The sequence below is a fragment of the Condylura cristata genome, unplaced genomic scaffold, assembly GCF_000260355.1.
Source record: "Condylura cristata isolate star-nosed mole 26May11 unplaced genomic scaffold, ConCri1.0 scaffold00025, whole genome shotgun sequence".
Lineage (NCBI taxonomy): Eukaryota > Metazoa > Chordata > Mammalia > Eulipotyphla > Talpidae > Condylura > Condylura cristata.
The window spans coordinates 3,122,048-3,137,872 of record NW_004567126.1 but is presented as its reverse complement, the minus strand read 5'-3'; the positions used below and the strand labels follow the sequence as shown (position 1 = coordinate 3,137,872).

The 15,825-nt window shown below is 39.6% G+C and overlaps 1 protein-coding gene across 2 annotated transcripts in view; it reads left to right on the top strand.

Moving 5' to 3' along the window:
* Positions 1 to 8,716, top strand: part of PDGFD (platelet derived growth factor D) — a 239,484-nt gene extending 230,768 nt beyond the window's left edge. Inside the window, exon 7 of one of the 2 annotated variants that reach the window (XM_004689059.2) lies at positions 5,232 to 8,716. In XM_004689059.2, the coding sequence (XP_004689116.1) occupies positions 5,232 to 5,360 (129 nt within the window). In that variant the 3' untranslated portion in view covers positions 5,361 to 8,716. The remainder of the gene's footprint in view (positions 1 to 5,231) is intronic. The other variant, XM_004689060.2, reaches the window with a different exon arrangement.
* Positions 8,717 to 15,825: the final 7,109 nt, after the last annotated feature.

Sequence of the window (15,825 nt, the reverse complement as noted above, 5' to 3'; positions counted from 1 at the left end):
ATGATAAAAGCTTTAAACTAACCTTTCTTTAAATTTAATTTTGTTCATTTACCATACATATGTTTACGTAACTCTAAATTTGGGGGCACAGCTTCACCCTTTGTTAATTTCCCGTGCTTCACCCTTCCCCAGAGCTCCGCACCACACCACTGTCACCTCATCTGCGCTCATCTCTGTGCCTTTGTTCCCACCTTAGGGAAACAAGATACAGATTCCCAGTTCCTGGTCACTACTGATAAGAGTGAAGGGAGTTTTTAGGAGACATGTTGCCCTTAAAAGCTTGTGTGACTGTCCACGAACATTTCATTGTAGAAGGAATAAAATATGCAAAATTATAAAACTCCTGGTGAAGCGGGTATTATTATTTTTTGCTTAGACCAAGGGATTCTTCTGGAGGAACATGAACACTCTTCACTTGCCGTACATTGTTCCCAACTCTTTTATTCCTGTTCTCAAAAGTTTGTTGGCATCCTGCTCACAGCCTTTTTTCTTACAACCATTCCTTGCCGCTTGGAATATATTGCATATATAAACAATACTTTGGGTAATGATTTTTTAAAGGAAAGTTTCCAAATAGCATACTCTGTAGCTGAGGAGAGAATGCTTTTATTTCAGCTCTCAACTTCTCTTGAAAATGCACAATGAAGTAACAGCCTGTTCTCCAGAATTCTGGTGACTTTTTAAATTAACCCTTGATTAATGGGTTTCATCATCAGAGCCTTGATTGTGTCTATTCAGTCAACAGCCAAATATTTAGGGAGTTGCAGAGAAAGAAAGAAGTTAATTTTCTGTGTCTTTACTGTCATGTGTCACACTGCTGGCATTGCCACCTTTAGTTTCTGGAACTTTTTGCAGTGATAAGAATATTCTACATAAGAGAAAAAGGAACTTTCCTGCACTGCTGGTGGGAATGCAAACTAGTACAACCATTATGGAAAACTGTTTGGAGGTTTCTCAAACTGCTAAAAATGTAACTTCCATATGACCCAGCAATCCCACTCCTAGGTATCTGCCCAAAGGATACAAAAAAACTCATTCAAAAACACACCTGTACCCTGTGTTTATTGCTGGTTTATTTACAATGAGAAAGACATGCAATCAACTGAAATGCCCAAAAGCCAGGGGAGAAAATAATAATAATGAACAACTATATACCAGAGACATTTTAAATGGGGGTGGAGTGGGGAATGGGACCAAAAATGGGGGAAGAGGGGAAGTACACTGGACTATGGTGATGGCACATGGGTGAATTGGTGATGGAAAGCCCACAGGGATTACAACTGAGATGGAAAAATGTAAAAAATGATGGAAAAATAAACTATTATATTACTTAAAAAGAATGTTCTACATCTACACTGTCCAGGACAGTAGCTCACTAACAACCTATGGTCCTGGGGCACATTAAATTGTGATGCAAAGGAGAAACTACACTGTTAATTCAAATTAAATTTGACTAATTTAAGTATGTGGTTATACATGGCTAGTGATTACCAGGTTGAGCAGTGCCAGCCTGGCCCATCTCTGCTCTGGCACATGCACAACATCTAATCATTCCTGAGAAAATTACTGTAGAGGCTTTTTGAATTTTTTATCTAGAAATTAATTTTTTAAATGTGCTATCTACTAGAGTTTAAAAATGAAAGCTATAAGTAGGTATTTGTATGTGAAACAAAGGTTCAATCCAGGTAAGAAATGTTGAACGTCTCGATAGGGGACAGCCCAGAAAATTTTACAGTGTGGCCTCATAACAAAAGTCAAGAATATGACTTCTCTGCTCTTTTCCTGGAACAGGAAAAGATAGCATTTCTACACTTTGTGTAGGTTCCCCATTTTTTTTTCCTTCCCTCACTCTTTGAGGGACACTGTGGTGCACTCTGCTGACGTCCTTTCTTGCATATTCTTATGAGAGACAGGACAATAGGGGGAACATGACTCAAGCAGAAAGGAGACTTTGGATTTTCTACCATGTGGGAAGCCAGCCTCCAAATTCCTCCCAGGCTGCTTCACTCTATAGGTTTCTTCACCTATAATTTTGATTGCCAGACAAACCTGAATTCCCTGGCATCTAGGTACTGGTACACTCTATCCACCCTCCACAAGTCTTATTTCCCTGAAATTGTATAAAGACTATAAACAAATGGGCGGCATGCTCGGTAAATGAGAAGAGAGATGTGACCTGGAACGATGAATGTTTAGAGAGTGCTTATGACAGGTTGACTCCATGAAGGAAAGTTCTACAGATTGTAAGGCACAGAACAGATGTGGGAGGGTCTGGCTTGCTCAGGTCTGATTTCCTTCCAGCACTGATGACTCACTGACCTGTAAACTGTTCCCGAGGTAGGGATGAGAAATGCTTCCCTCCTCAGTCTAGACCTCCTCAGTCTAGTTTAGCAGACCTGTCTTGGGGAAAGACTTCCCTCAGGTTGACCACAGGTGTCTGCATCCTGCGTGTGCCCAGTGCTAGTGCTCTCCATTCTCTGAAGTTCTGTGCCCAGCTATGCTTCCATTCTGTTCTCTGCAATGGGTAGGCAGAAAATGTGGTCCTCCATCCTCTAGGCTGCTGTTGAAATTATTTGACTCTTTCGTCCCATAAAGGTAGGACTGTAGTTTAACGCTCCCAGAGCACTCACACTAAACTTCTGTTAGAGGAGCTGGTCACTGACACCATGATGCATTTTCAAAATTCCTGACAGTTTTATAGATAGATTCTCTCTAAAACCTCAGCCTTTGGTCAACCTCACACTTAACTCACCAGTGAAATATTGCTGAACCCTTTGACCTCTGAATTTCCTCATGGAGTGCAGATCTCGTTGCAGGGTACCAGCCTTCTGTGGTAGAGCCCAGCCTCTGCTACCACGATCCTCTGCAATTGAGCAATGACCCAGGTAGAAAATAATATATGAACCCTTCTCAAAGTGGTTTAGCTTGTAGCGATTTAAGTTACAGAAAATTTAAGCTACCCAACCTTATATATATTAAGTCTATACACATTTGTCATGACATCTATCAGCCTGAAAGTCATCAAAATGGAACAAAAACATGAAGTGTTTTCTTCCTCAAAAAACTGTCTATGTAGTGAATGCTGCTTGATTTAGAAGTTGGGTAGAACCTTAAATAAACTCTTAATGATTCAGGTTTATGTAATGTATTTGTCCTGAAATATGTACTCATGTGCCTATGTCAGCTATTCATTTGGGAACTGTTACAAGGCCATAACAACCTTTTTTATATTCCCAATAAATGAGAGTCCAACTCAGCAGATAGCTTTTCTGCCTGGTATTGTTTTATTAGTGGAACAGCTTTATGCAATGATTCATTCCATGCTTTATTAGCAACAAGGCTCGGCGCTGTAGTTAAATATCTGTTGTGATCTAATAATTTGCAAACTGAGCAGCTTTGATTTTGTGTCATGGTGTGAAAACCTCCATTAGACTCAGTCATTCTCCATTTACTAAAAGTCGACTTAGGCTGGCTTCATGTGGTTTTTCAGGTAATAGATATGAGCTAGGATTTCCATTTTCACTCATAGGTGATAAGCCATAGCCGGCTGCTCCTCTGTGAACTTGTATTTCAGAGTGTGCTGCCTGGAGTGATGGCTCAGAAAATAGGAAAGTATTTTGTGATGGCACCTGTTAGCCAGTGTCCTTCAGCAGAGTCATTAATTCAATGGTTCCTTCCCTTTAAAGGTGACGTGATAACTCAGCCAGTTTGCTTTTCCAGATAAAAGCTCTTCATTTTTCTTTTTGCTTTCTGTGCTCCCATGAATAAACTTTGCTTTCTTCCTCCATTCTATGCTGTGTACCTGAATCTAAGACTATTACATGGTCTGAAAACTTTTGAACATCAGTGCTGTGATCAGCCAGCAAAGCAGTCAGTTTCTACGTTGTTTAAACAGCACTTTCCTGTCTTGTCTGGGAAAACGTCTGCCAGTTCATTTTCTCCTGTTATCAGTAGAACACTTATAAACTGTACTCACATTGCTTAATATGAAATACAGGGAAAATCCCTGAGCAATCCGGAAACCAATGAGAAAAAATGCCCACGCTCAGCTCTCATCCCAATACACACATTTTTGTTTGCCATCAAATGAGAAAGCACATTAACAGCACAGAGTTTGCAGGTGCCATTCATCATAATGCATAAGACTTTGATAACAGGCTTCTTTAAACAGAGAATATTTACCATCTACTCAGCTTCATAGAAATCCTTTCCTTCTCCTGCCTCTGCAACCCCCACATCTGGTTTATGTGCAGAGAGTTTTGAATAATAGAGATGAATTCATCTTGGGTAAATTCATGGTGAAATTGTAGGAGTACAGCCCCCAGCCTCTTTCAAAACACTGACCAAAGGTAGCACAGGGGGACATTTGCATCTATCAAAATACTCCAAGATGTGACACCTTCTCCAAGCATTGCTTTATTTTAGTGTGTTTTTTCATGGAGACATGAACCCCAAAACATAAACAATTAAAATGACTGTATGTATATACCGTATGTGAAAACTAGTTTATAATCTTCCGAGTATTTGTGCAGGTATTGACTAATATTTAATGCCAGTTAATACCACACCAGGGAAGAACAGTTAACTTCTATTTAAAATTACTAAAAAATGTATTTTAACTTACTAATTTTAATAAATTAAGGATATACTTATCAATTTAATAAATACTAAATGAACACACAGGTAGTAATGTTAAAGGAGCCCTGACAAGTTTTGAATTGTAAAAGGCTTTATTTATCTCTTAACAGATATGTAAGGACATAAACACATTTTCATTTACTTATGACTTTCATAGGCTGTATTGACATATTATTTATGTCCATTACTTTATTCATTGTCCTATCTATAGTGGTAATAATATATATGTTCAATATTATATTTATCAACATGTGCTTTGGTCAAGAAGAATCTCTGAAAGGAGCATTGGAACAATACCAGGTACAAAGCAGGCCCCCATGAAGGCCTTCCTCCATGCCTGCTAGGCTCCAGAGACCATTTGGGTCATGCAGGCAAGTTTTGTGGGGGGCTCACTCTGATCAGCAGACCCCCTCCACTTTGAGGAGTTGATAGTTATTTTTTAAACTATGTACATATGTGCATTTTTGTAGCAAGTTCTTAGCTCTCCTTGGCTCCTCAAAGGATTACTAATCAGTTTTCATACAGAAAAGAAGTGCTATTTGGTTGAGTCAAGTCCAAGGGCTTTCTAATGCAAAATATACTTCTTGTCCTAGGTGCTGAAGTTCGAACCTGGCCATTTCAAGAGAAGAAGCAGAACAAATAAGCACATGGCTCTCATTGACATCCAGCTGGATCACCATGAGCGGTGCGATTGCATCTGCAGCTCAAGGCCCCCTCGATAAAAGAATGTGCATACACTCATATTAAGCATGAACAAAATGTTAGTTCAAAGGAGGGTGTGGTAAGAGACCCTTTCCCCACCAGCAGCCAAACTTCCTACTAGCCTCCAGAACAATGAATACAAGCGTTGCTGAGCGCCAACTAGCTTTGTTAGTGCCAGGCAAGTAGAAAGGTATGTCATCAACTTCTATATCCAAGGGTATAGGATTGCATTTAATAATAGTGGCTGAGGGTATGTGTATAAATATATGCTTATCTGTGTCTATGTGTACATAGAGCAGATGGCTTCTTCCGTATATGTAACCAGGTACACCAAAGCTTACAGATGGGTGAGTTATGCAGACTCTTAAAATCTTTTGACAAAATAAGGGATATGCTAAATACAGAAAATATGTCTTTAGCGGCTTGGGAAGAGGAATTTGTTTATTTTTTAGTTTTGAATCACAACATATGTTTGAATCTTGTTCTTGCAACATAAGAACCTTGTGTATTAAAAATCAGTAGTTAATTTTTTTCTTCTGTATGCATCTGAAGTGATTATAAGAAAGGCTTATGAAAAAAAGGTTTTGGGGAAAATAGGCAAAGCCTATGCACTTTTCCCATGAGATACACTACATACTTACCTATGTAGACAATAATCACCTGTCACCAAAATTTGCCATACTAATCTAGGTGCTTGAGAAATTGTCTTCTTTTTAATGATTTTTTGTTCAGGCATGCTAGTTCATTTAACACCTATCTAAAAAAACATTCTCAGAAAGTTTATTGTAATAATCCTGCAAGAGACATTCTGTAAGCTGTAGCAGAATATTGAATTGTTTCTTTTCCAAAACAAATCCTTTGAAGGATGGCATGGGGACTCGATGTGACCATGGTGTCATTGAAAGATTGAGCAGTTGAAAGTCCAAAAGGTGAGCATCAACATAACCAGAAATTGGGTGGAATCTTTAATAAGTTCCGTACTTAATAATGAATTCAGACTCTCCACACTGTGCCAGTTAATTTTATGCATCTTGCTTTTGTTTTCCTGTCTCTTCACTAGACAGGCATGGATTTACATGGCATTTTGTATTTGGCAGGTCATCATGGATTATTTATAGCCTAAAAACTTTTGTATATTGAAACAATGTAATTTCATTGATGTAAATCTCTAGTCATGTACTTACCATTCTGAATTCCTATTTCTGAACTGTATGAAAACAGATCTGGGGTCTCTGGTTCTTTCAAAATCTGCAGACCTTGTTCTATGATAGCATGCAAACAAATAGGGTCTTTGACCTTGCTCTATAATTACAAAACTGTTTTTGCATTGTGGTTATTACTGGTGTTTAGAATAAGTTTTCCTCTCTGATTCTTTAAAGGAGACAGATTCTAGTAGGAAGTGATTCATCATTCTCCAAAGCAAAACTTCTAGGAGAGCAAAGCTGAAGTAAAGATATTTTAGAGACAGCTCAGACAGTTCTACATTTTCTTTCTGCCTTGAAAGAAAAGAGGAGAACAGATTTCTTGCATAGTCTAGGATCTTCCTAGCTACAGCTAGTTTGGAGGAGGGGTAAGTGACAAGCACTTGTTAATTCCTGGTGATGGTTGAGTGGCCTAAAAATACTTGGGTGTCTAAGCACAGGATGTTGTCAGGAGTAAGTCCTCTGCTATCCATCTAGCTCATTCTTCTCAGCTCCTTGAGATGAAAGCCAAGCCTTATTGAATGTACCTTCGAAATATCCCTAAAAGGACACAGTGTTTTTACCTCTGGTAAAATTGAATACTGTTATGTTCAGGTATCCAGAATCCCAGAGCTCAATCAGGAATAGCAGAGGCAGACAGTCCAGTAAGCCACTCCTCCCGTTGAGTCCACTTGCAAGCTTTCAATGGCAACACCAGCCTCCTGACCCTAAATCAAATGTGCTGCATTACACTAGTTTCTTCAACTCATGCCAATACCTTAAGTGTAAAAAATTAGAGTTTTCTACCCAATTTTCAATAAACCTTCCTGCCTATAATAAGCAGGATGGTTTTCAGTTAATGCCCTGACCTGTACTTTTTATTTATTAGATGAAACATAAGCAGGCATATTCACTTACTTTTCTTTTTTCTTTCCTGAAGGTTTTATTAAAACTTCTCCCTTGGTTATCTATTATCTACTGCGCTTCCAACATGCAGCTAATAAATCTGTTTCATTGCCATCAAAGGAATAAAAAGCCCGCTGTACAAATTACATTTCAAAACAAACCCTAATAAATTCACATTTCTGCATGGCTCACTCACCTGGAATAATGCCTTTCATTCAATATGTTCTTATAGGGCAGAACACTTTCATAAGTGGCATTTTTTATGGTTTTGTCATATCGGTAACATGCAGCTTTTTCCTCTCGTAGCATTTTCAATAGCAAATGTAATATGCCTCTTATCTTCATGAAAATAAATATTGCTTTTGAACAAAACTACTCCATTATTTAGTACTCAATTGCAGTTTTAAAGGATGTACAGTGTTTCAAACTTGCTTTTACAAATACACAAAACTTTTAGAAATGACAGCTGTAGGGTGAATTCAAGGATTTGTTTGCTGAAGGTTGAGTGCACACCAATCTTAGTCCCATGGGTGGCTTCACTGCCCCCATCCCAAAGATGGACCAAGAGGAGGGAAGTAAGACTTGGGTTTGGTTTTCAGTTGCCAATGCTGTTGCTCCTGTGATGGACAATTTGTTTCTTCATTAGCTTTTTAAGGAGACATTTTCTACTGACTTTTCTCCCTTAAGAGAGTTTACAACCTCTGTCTTGGGTCCTAAAGTCAATTACATCACAGACTCATTTCCCTTAGGTCCATCTTTTCCCATGTAGACAGACAGCCCCACCAGTAGATCATGAGGACCAGGTGAGGGGCTACACTCCGACTGAATTGGCTTCTAACTTGTGAAGCTGAAGACAAAAGTTGCTCTTGTTTGTAGCGTGATTTTTGTCATCATCCTGCTGATGACAACTGCTTAGTGTTGGGTGAAACTGCTACTTTGGTTAGTGGTTTTAGACTGTCTGGGAAAAAGGAGTAAATATGTGTATTCTTTACTAAGCATCAGTTTTACCACAAGAAGTACCAGCTGATGTGTGAGTCAGAGTGGAGGGAAAGACAAAGAAAGGATCAAATAGTGTTGTGTGTAGTAATTCATATAACTTGGCTTTCTATGTAAAAAATCATTCTAGCCATGTATATAAACAGCATTTTAATATAAACATTAAAATTTTTATTTCCTGAAGTGTGCATGTGTCTGGTTTCATTCTAAGGAACTCAACAGATTTCCAAATGGTACATATATTTCTGGAGTCCTCTAATAGAACAGTAAATTAAAAATCACATCTTAGTGTTCACACCTGGAATACTCAGATGATACAATTTTATTGATTGACATTTCTGATCAGATATTCTAGAAGAGAGAATTATTTATAAATTCAGATACTGCTGTTTTTAAATATCAAATTAAAGACTATACAGATCGGCCCTGTCTGGTGGCACAGCGGGTTAATGCACTACAAAAGAAGCTTAAGCCACTTCTGCATGAGTTCAATCCCCGCCTGCCCCGGAGGTGACCGCATGGCACGGAAGACCTCTCCTGACCAGCCCACTGCTCCCCTCAGCAGTGCACTTCATTGATCTGTCTGTTCTGCTCCCCACTCTGTCCCTGGTGAATTCTCTCACCCTCCGCATCTCTGGCCTGTATCCCAGTTCTGTATGAATAAATAAATAAATCTTTAAAAAAAAGAAAAAAGACTATACAGATCATTAAAACTTAACGTGATACCCAGGAACATCTCCCAAATACAATAGCTAGCTATCAACAATGAAATAGCAGATTCAATATAATTCTTATCTAATTTTCTATGACATTCTTCAAAGAAGGAAATCAAGCATTACTGAAATTTATGTAGGCACACAAAAGACCCCAAATATTCAGAACAATTCTGATGAAAAAAATGGATGTATCACAGTCCCAGATTTGAAACTATACTATAAAACTATAGTAATCAAAACACTATGGTATTAGAATAAAAAGCCACCTGATGATTGAAATAGAATTAAAAGCCTATAAATAAGTCCATGATTAATTGATGACAAAGGAGCAAGCATATACATTGGAGAAAGGAAAGTCCCTTCATCCCTTCATCAAATGGTAGTGGGAAAATTGGACAGCCATATGCAAAAACAATGAAATTAGACCATTAGCTCACTCTATACATAAAAATTTAATCCATAATGAAAATAGATAAAAGATGTGGAGGTAAGACCTGAAACCATAAAACACAAAGAAGAAAAATACAGGCAAAACACTCCATGTATAGGTTCAGTGATGTCTTTGAGGAATGGACTCCAACTACAAGGTATATAAAGCAAATATAAACAAATGGAGATGTATCAAGCCAAAAGCTTCTGCACAGAAGAACTGGCAGTAAAATATAAAGCCTCCCTAAAAAAAAAAAAAAAGAAAAATGGTTGCACATCATAGATCAGATAAAAGGTTATTAACTAAAATAGACCAAAACGCATACAACAGTAAGAAAACAAAATGGGCAATAAAGAAAAGGGCATAGGATCTGAATAGACACTTCTCCAAAGAAGACATACAGATGGCCAAATAGACACATGAAAAAAATGCTCATCATCACTTATCTTCAGGAAAATAAAAATCAAACCCATAATAAGATACAACTTCACACCTGTAAGAATGGCCCTTATCAAAATACCATAAACACCAAATACTGGAGAGAATATGAAGGAAAAGGAGTTCTGTACTATCGGTGAGACATGTAGACTGGTCCAGTCGCTATGGAAGATATTAAAGAGATTCCTGAACACATTAAAAATAGATCTACCATACAAACCACAAATTCCAATCCTAGGAATGGACTGGAAGGGAAATATAATTTTGCCATTTGTGACTATGAATAAAACTGGATTATATTATACTAAGTGAAATAAGTAGAAGACAAATTCCAGATGATTTTACTCATTTATAGAATGTAAAGAAAAAAGAAGAGATGAAACTAAATCAAAACAAGTCCTAGAAAATTTATTGCAAAGCTGAGGCTACTATGTGATAAATAGAAGAAAAAGGGAGAAGGGTCACAACAGACCATGATGGAGGGCTGTGGGTGCCGTGAGGGTGGTGTAACGTGGTAACATATACCTGGTTTACAGTATTGTAGACCAGCATTATTACCTCCGTAAAAAAAAAAAAAAAAAAGCTGATAAAAGAACAGTGGTTAAGTAACCACTTAAGACCTTATGCTTGCTGTTCATGTTATAGCTCTGAATTTTGCAATTTAAATTGCATCTTTAAAAAATACATATTTTAGGGCCCTTCCTGGTAGCGCAGTGGGTTAAAGCACAGCACTAAGAAGCTTGAGCCACTTCCACATGAGTTCAATCCCTGCCTGCCCCAGAGGAGATCCACATGGCGTGGCAGACCTCTCCTGACCCGCCCGCTGCTCCCCTCAGCAGTGTACTTCCTCAATCTGCCTGTTCTGCTCCCCACTCTGTTCCTGGTAAATTCTCTCATGCTCCGCATCTTTGGCCGATAGCCCAGTTCTGTATGCATAAATAAAATAAATCTTAAAAAATATATACATATTTTATTTATGCATACAAGAGCTGGGTATAGGCTAGAGGTGCAGGGGGTGAGAGGATTCACCAGAGACAGAGTAGGGGATAGAACAGGCTATTGACTGAAATGCATTGCTGAGGGGAGCAGTGGGTGAGATAGGAGAGGTCTGCTAGGCCATATGGGTTAACTCCCTCACCAGAAATTGAACTTTGTGCTACAGTGGTTGCAGATAGCTTTATAGTGCTGAGACTTAACCCTTTGTGCCACCAAGGTGGCTCTAATTTGTATCTTTTTAAAATAAATTTCATTTCTATAGAGAACTCTAAAATTTCTTTAGATCACATTAAGAAATAGTGGAGATGAGCCCTTAATAAAGGTTAATGTACTCAATGCAGCAAGTAATGGACCAAGAAATCTTCATTTATTGAGAAACCATTTGACTTTCTAATTATTTTAAACGGTAGCGTACTGGATACCAGTTTTAATAGCCAGGTACCAAAAGTCAAAATCACTCTTGGATTCAATTTATATTTTACATGATATCAGTAATGCGAATTCTCTTTTAAGAACTAAAGTCTCTCGGTCATATTTTCTAATCTTTATCTTTGCTTGAGTCCTTAATCAAAATTCATTCTCCTCTGGTATGTTTTAGCCTCTTCTTTCTCCTTGTGCTTTTCACTTCCCTTTGCTTTCTCAGCTTCCTAGCAGCCTTCAATCAGAGAGAATGAGAATCATGTCTGCCTTGGAAGTACAGGAGGTGGGAGTCCTCTGAGGACATCGGAAAACAAAGGCACAGTTTCTCATGTGAGCAATTACTAGGGTCAAATTACCAACTGGTAAGCAATCACTGCTTTGAAAGTAGAACACATCAAGTGAAAAATTCCCATTATCATCCATTTTGGTTCACAGGATATGCAATGGTTATTATTGAGTTCTAGGAAAGGAAATTTAGCCATTGCCAATGAGGGGATAATCAACTAAATTAAGTGTTTTATTCACTCATTCATTCATTGAACAACAAGCTGGTTTTTTTTTTTTTAAGATTTATTTATTTATGCATACAGAACTGGGGTACAAGTAAGAGGTACAGGGGCGGTGAGAAGATTCACCAGAGACATAATGGGAATGGAACAAGGAGATAGATGAAGTACACTGCTGAGGGGAGCAGCAGGCGGGTCAGGAGAGGTCTGCTGTGCCATGTGGGTCACCTCTGGGGCCTGGTATCTAATTCACACTGAAGTGGCTACTCCTAGCTTGCAGTACTGCACTTTAGCCTGCTGCACCACCAAGGAGGGCCCTCAAGAATTGATTTTAAAGAATTGTCTTTGTCTGACATCTTGTTTGATTTCTATGTTCCACATGTAAGTGACACCAACCGGTATTTATCTTTCTCCTTTTGGCTTATTTCACTTGGCATAATCCTTCCAACTCAAAACATGTTACCACAAATGGCATGAGTCTACCTTTTTTGGTCACTGAGTAGTATTCCTTTGTGTTTATATAATACACCTAAATAAGAAGCTGTTTTAAAAGACATGTAGTAGGCATGCTGTGGGGTTCAAAATTCAAGACCCACAACAAATCATCATAGGGAAATAGGTTCTATGGGAAAGCAGAAAGAGTAACAGTCACCCAGCAAAAATGCATAAGGTAATGAGAACTTTTCAGAGAATACAATGAATCAGCAGAAAGAAAAAGAAACTATAGAGGAACACTGGGTGGTGTGTTGAACAGGTAGATGAGCAAAGGATGGTATCACATGTGAAATACAGAGAAACAAAACAGAGCCAGTAACAAGTCCTACAAATCTGACTGCAGAATTGAGGTTACCAGAGGGGGAGGAGAGGGTCCCTTAGGCTATGGTGAAGGATTATGGATGCCTTGGTGATAGTGGTGATCCCATAAGGATCCCAACAGGTGTGATCCTTTAATGCTAAAGCACACACAACATTGTTAACCACTGCTACCTCAATTTAAAGAAAAGACCTAAGATGGGTGCAGGGGGGGGGCGGGAATTGTATGGCTAGCAAAAGCATATCATCTTTTACATGTGGGAGGGAAAACCAGGGGGCTGACTGAACATAAAGAGAACTGCAAGTGCCATAAAGCACCAAAGAAAAAACTGACAAGGAATTGCAGCCCTATTTACAATAGCCAAGTTATGGAAACAACCATAACTTGTTTGCAACTCTCTTGACCTGTGTGTCCTCATTTACAAAATCAGATGGGCTAACATATTCTATAGGTTCTTTTCAATAAAAAAGTTCTCTGCATTTTTGCATTTTGGGTGTGCATTAGATGGCTCTTCAAGTTCCTAAGGGTGAAACAGAAACATGGATGTGGAACTCAGAACAAGAACGGTGTTGGTCCCTGTGGTTTTGCAAGCCGTGCCTTGCAAATCTCTAAGGGATGCTATTTGCACAGACTATGATTCCAGGAAGGGTCAACAAGAGGATTCAATGGACTTAATGACAGGGTGGGGAGAGGATAACAGGCTCGGGGTGTATGGAGGAAGGAGCCACGTGAGCTGGAATTTCAAGAGTTTTCTCCTGGGGAAACTAGGGAGGCTGGAAGGAGAGGAGAGTTTAATAAAGCCAGGACTGGCGATGCTGCCTGGGATCATCTTTATAGCGGCCAAGCTGAAACCACAAGAAGATAAAGGATAGAAATTGAAGAACATTCATAACCACAGATAAGAGAGAAGAGGAATTTGCAAGCACAAAAATAAGTATTGCAAAAACTGTAAATACAAAGGAATAGCTAAGTGCACGGGAGTGCGCTAGACATAACAAATTTAGAGAACAAGAAAACAGTTGTTTTCCTGTTCTTATCAAACTAGAGGAGGCAGAATAATCCATCATGTTTATGAAAAGCAAGGCTTAATATGAGATGTCATTACAAGGTAGAATTTAGTTTGAGGTTGGGCCAAATTCCTTAAGATGGTGGCATTGGAGCAAAAACAGAAGTAAGCCAGAGGCAAATGAACTGATAATGAACTGATATGGTGTTAAAATGAAAAAAAAACGAAAACAAAAAACAAAAAACAAAAAAATGTGGCTAGGTTAGAAAAACATTTTGATTATTTGACCAGGGCTGGTGATGGGTTAAGTGTTGAAAGAAGAAAAGAAGGAATTTTCCAAGGCTTCTGTCATAATAGATGTCATAATAGAGCAGACACATAGAGATGCCATGTGTTGAGATGGGAGATGTGGAAAGAGGAGATTTGGAAAAAATAAGAACTTGATGTGAGAGATGAATGCCAGGGGCCTTCGACATATCCAATTGGAGAAATGAAGTGAACAGTTATGTCTGAGCTGAGGAGAGGGGTCTGTGGATGAGATGCTGGTTTGAAGCCATTAGCATAGCTACTCAAAGACACAGGAACTCTTGAGTTAATTAGGGAAGGGGTGAAAACTGAGAGGGAACAAGGATAACAGGGCTACAGCCAAAGTACAAAAATATCCTGAGTGCCAGAGGAAGAAAATGTTCCAAGGAGACGAGGCCAGCTTGATCAAGTATTCACAGAAGATGTGGGGATAACTATAGACTTAAGTGCCCAGAAACGCTGTAGCAGGCACCCTCCAGTGTGGACGGCAAACTGGCATTTTTCTGCTTAACCAGCAGAAACTTAGAAAAACATGATGGGTTTATCAGCAGCACCAAAAGTTGCTGCCTGTGGGGAGCCCGTCCCTCAGGCTCCATCCTGGGTAAGTGGTTCACTCTGTAGTGTCTAAAGAGGGGGACCCTAAACATGGACATTAGGAAGCACAGGAGTGATGCCCAGTTATATCTGGGCATCTGATACCCAGCCTAGACCCGTCGAGCTCTGCAGTGGACCATGGAAAGTAAAGGAAGAAGCCTTCCTAGCTGCCCTCCGCAGAGTGAAGACAGGGAGCTTTTGCAGTGATGGGAGTTGGGTCCGGAGCTGGATTTGCTCCTGGCCTTGTCACTACAACTGCCCAGGAGGAGCACCAAAGGCTCTCAAAGGCCTGTCGTCTCCCTGTGCTGTTAGTAGCGGTGCAGCCAGGGGTTCATGGAGAGCCATTTACCTGATCGCTCATCATCAATGCCCAGTGCTGCTGCCTTCATTGCTGTCTGTTCCAGCGTCCAGTGCTGGTCATCCGACCTTCACAGTGCAGCTGTGAGCTACTGAGGCAACATTTCGGCAGCACCCGCCTGGCAGCACCTCCAGCTGCCACCGTGAATTATATCCTGGCCCCACTGCTTGCTGGCCTCCTAGGCTCACTCCAGGCCTGGCTTGGATGAAAGGCCTTTTGTACACTCTCTGGGTGAGATAACTTATGGCTTAGTAATTCTTTGTTTTCCCTGCTTGTTAAATAATCCTCGTTATTGTTGTTCTCCAAATCTGAGTGGTCTTGTAATTGTGCACAAGTGAAGTGCAGGTACCTGTCCTCTTTCGGTCATTGTCTTTGGATGAGGATAGTCCTCTCTAGTCCTGTTATTTTGTAAGATTGATTTATTTATGCTTACAGAACTGGGGTACAAGCCAGAGGTGTGGTGGGATTCACCAGAGACAGAGTGGGGGCAGAACAAGCAAATTAACATAGTACACTGCTGAGAGGAGCAGCGGGTGGGTCAGGAGAGGTCTGCTGTGCCATGTGGGTCAGCTCCCTGGCGGGGGATTGAACTCAGGCTGCAGTGGCTTCGGAGAGCTTCATAACGCGGTGCTTTAACCCATTGCACCACCAGGGAGAGCCTCTAATCCTGTTTTAACTCTTTCTAGTGCTGTTGTCTATGGAGCATTCTGTGACGGTGGACTGAGTGATTATACCTGCACTGGTCAATCCAAGATAAATGTGTTTGTTGAACACTTGAAATATAACTTATATAGCTGAATTCTTTTTTTTTATTTTAT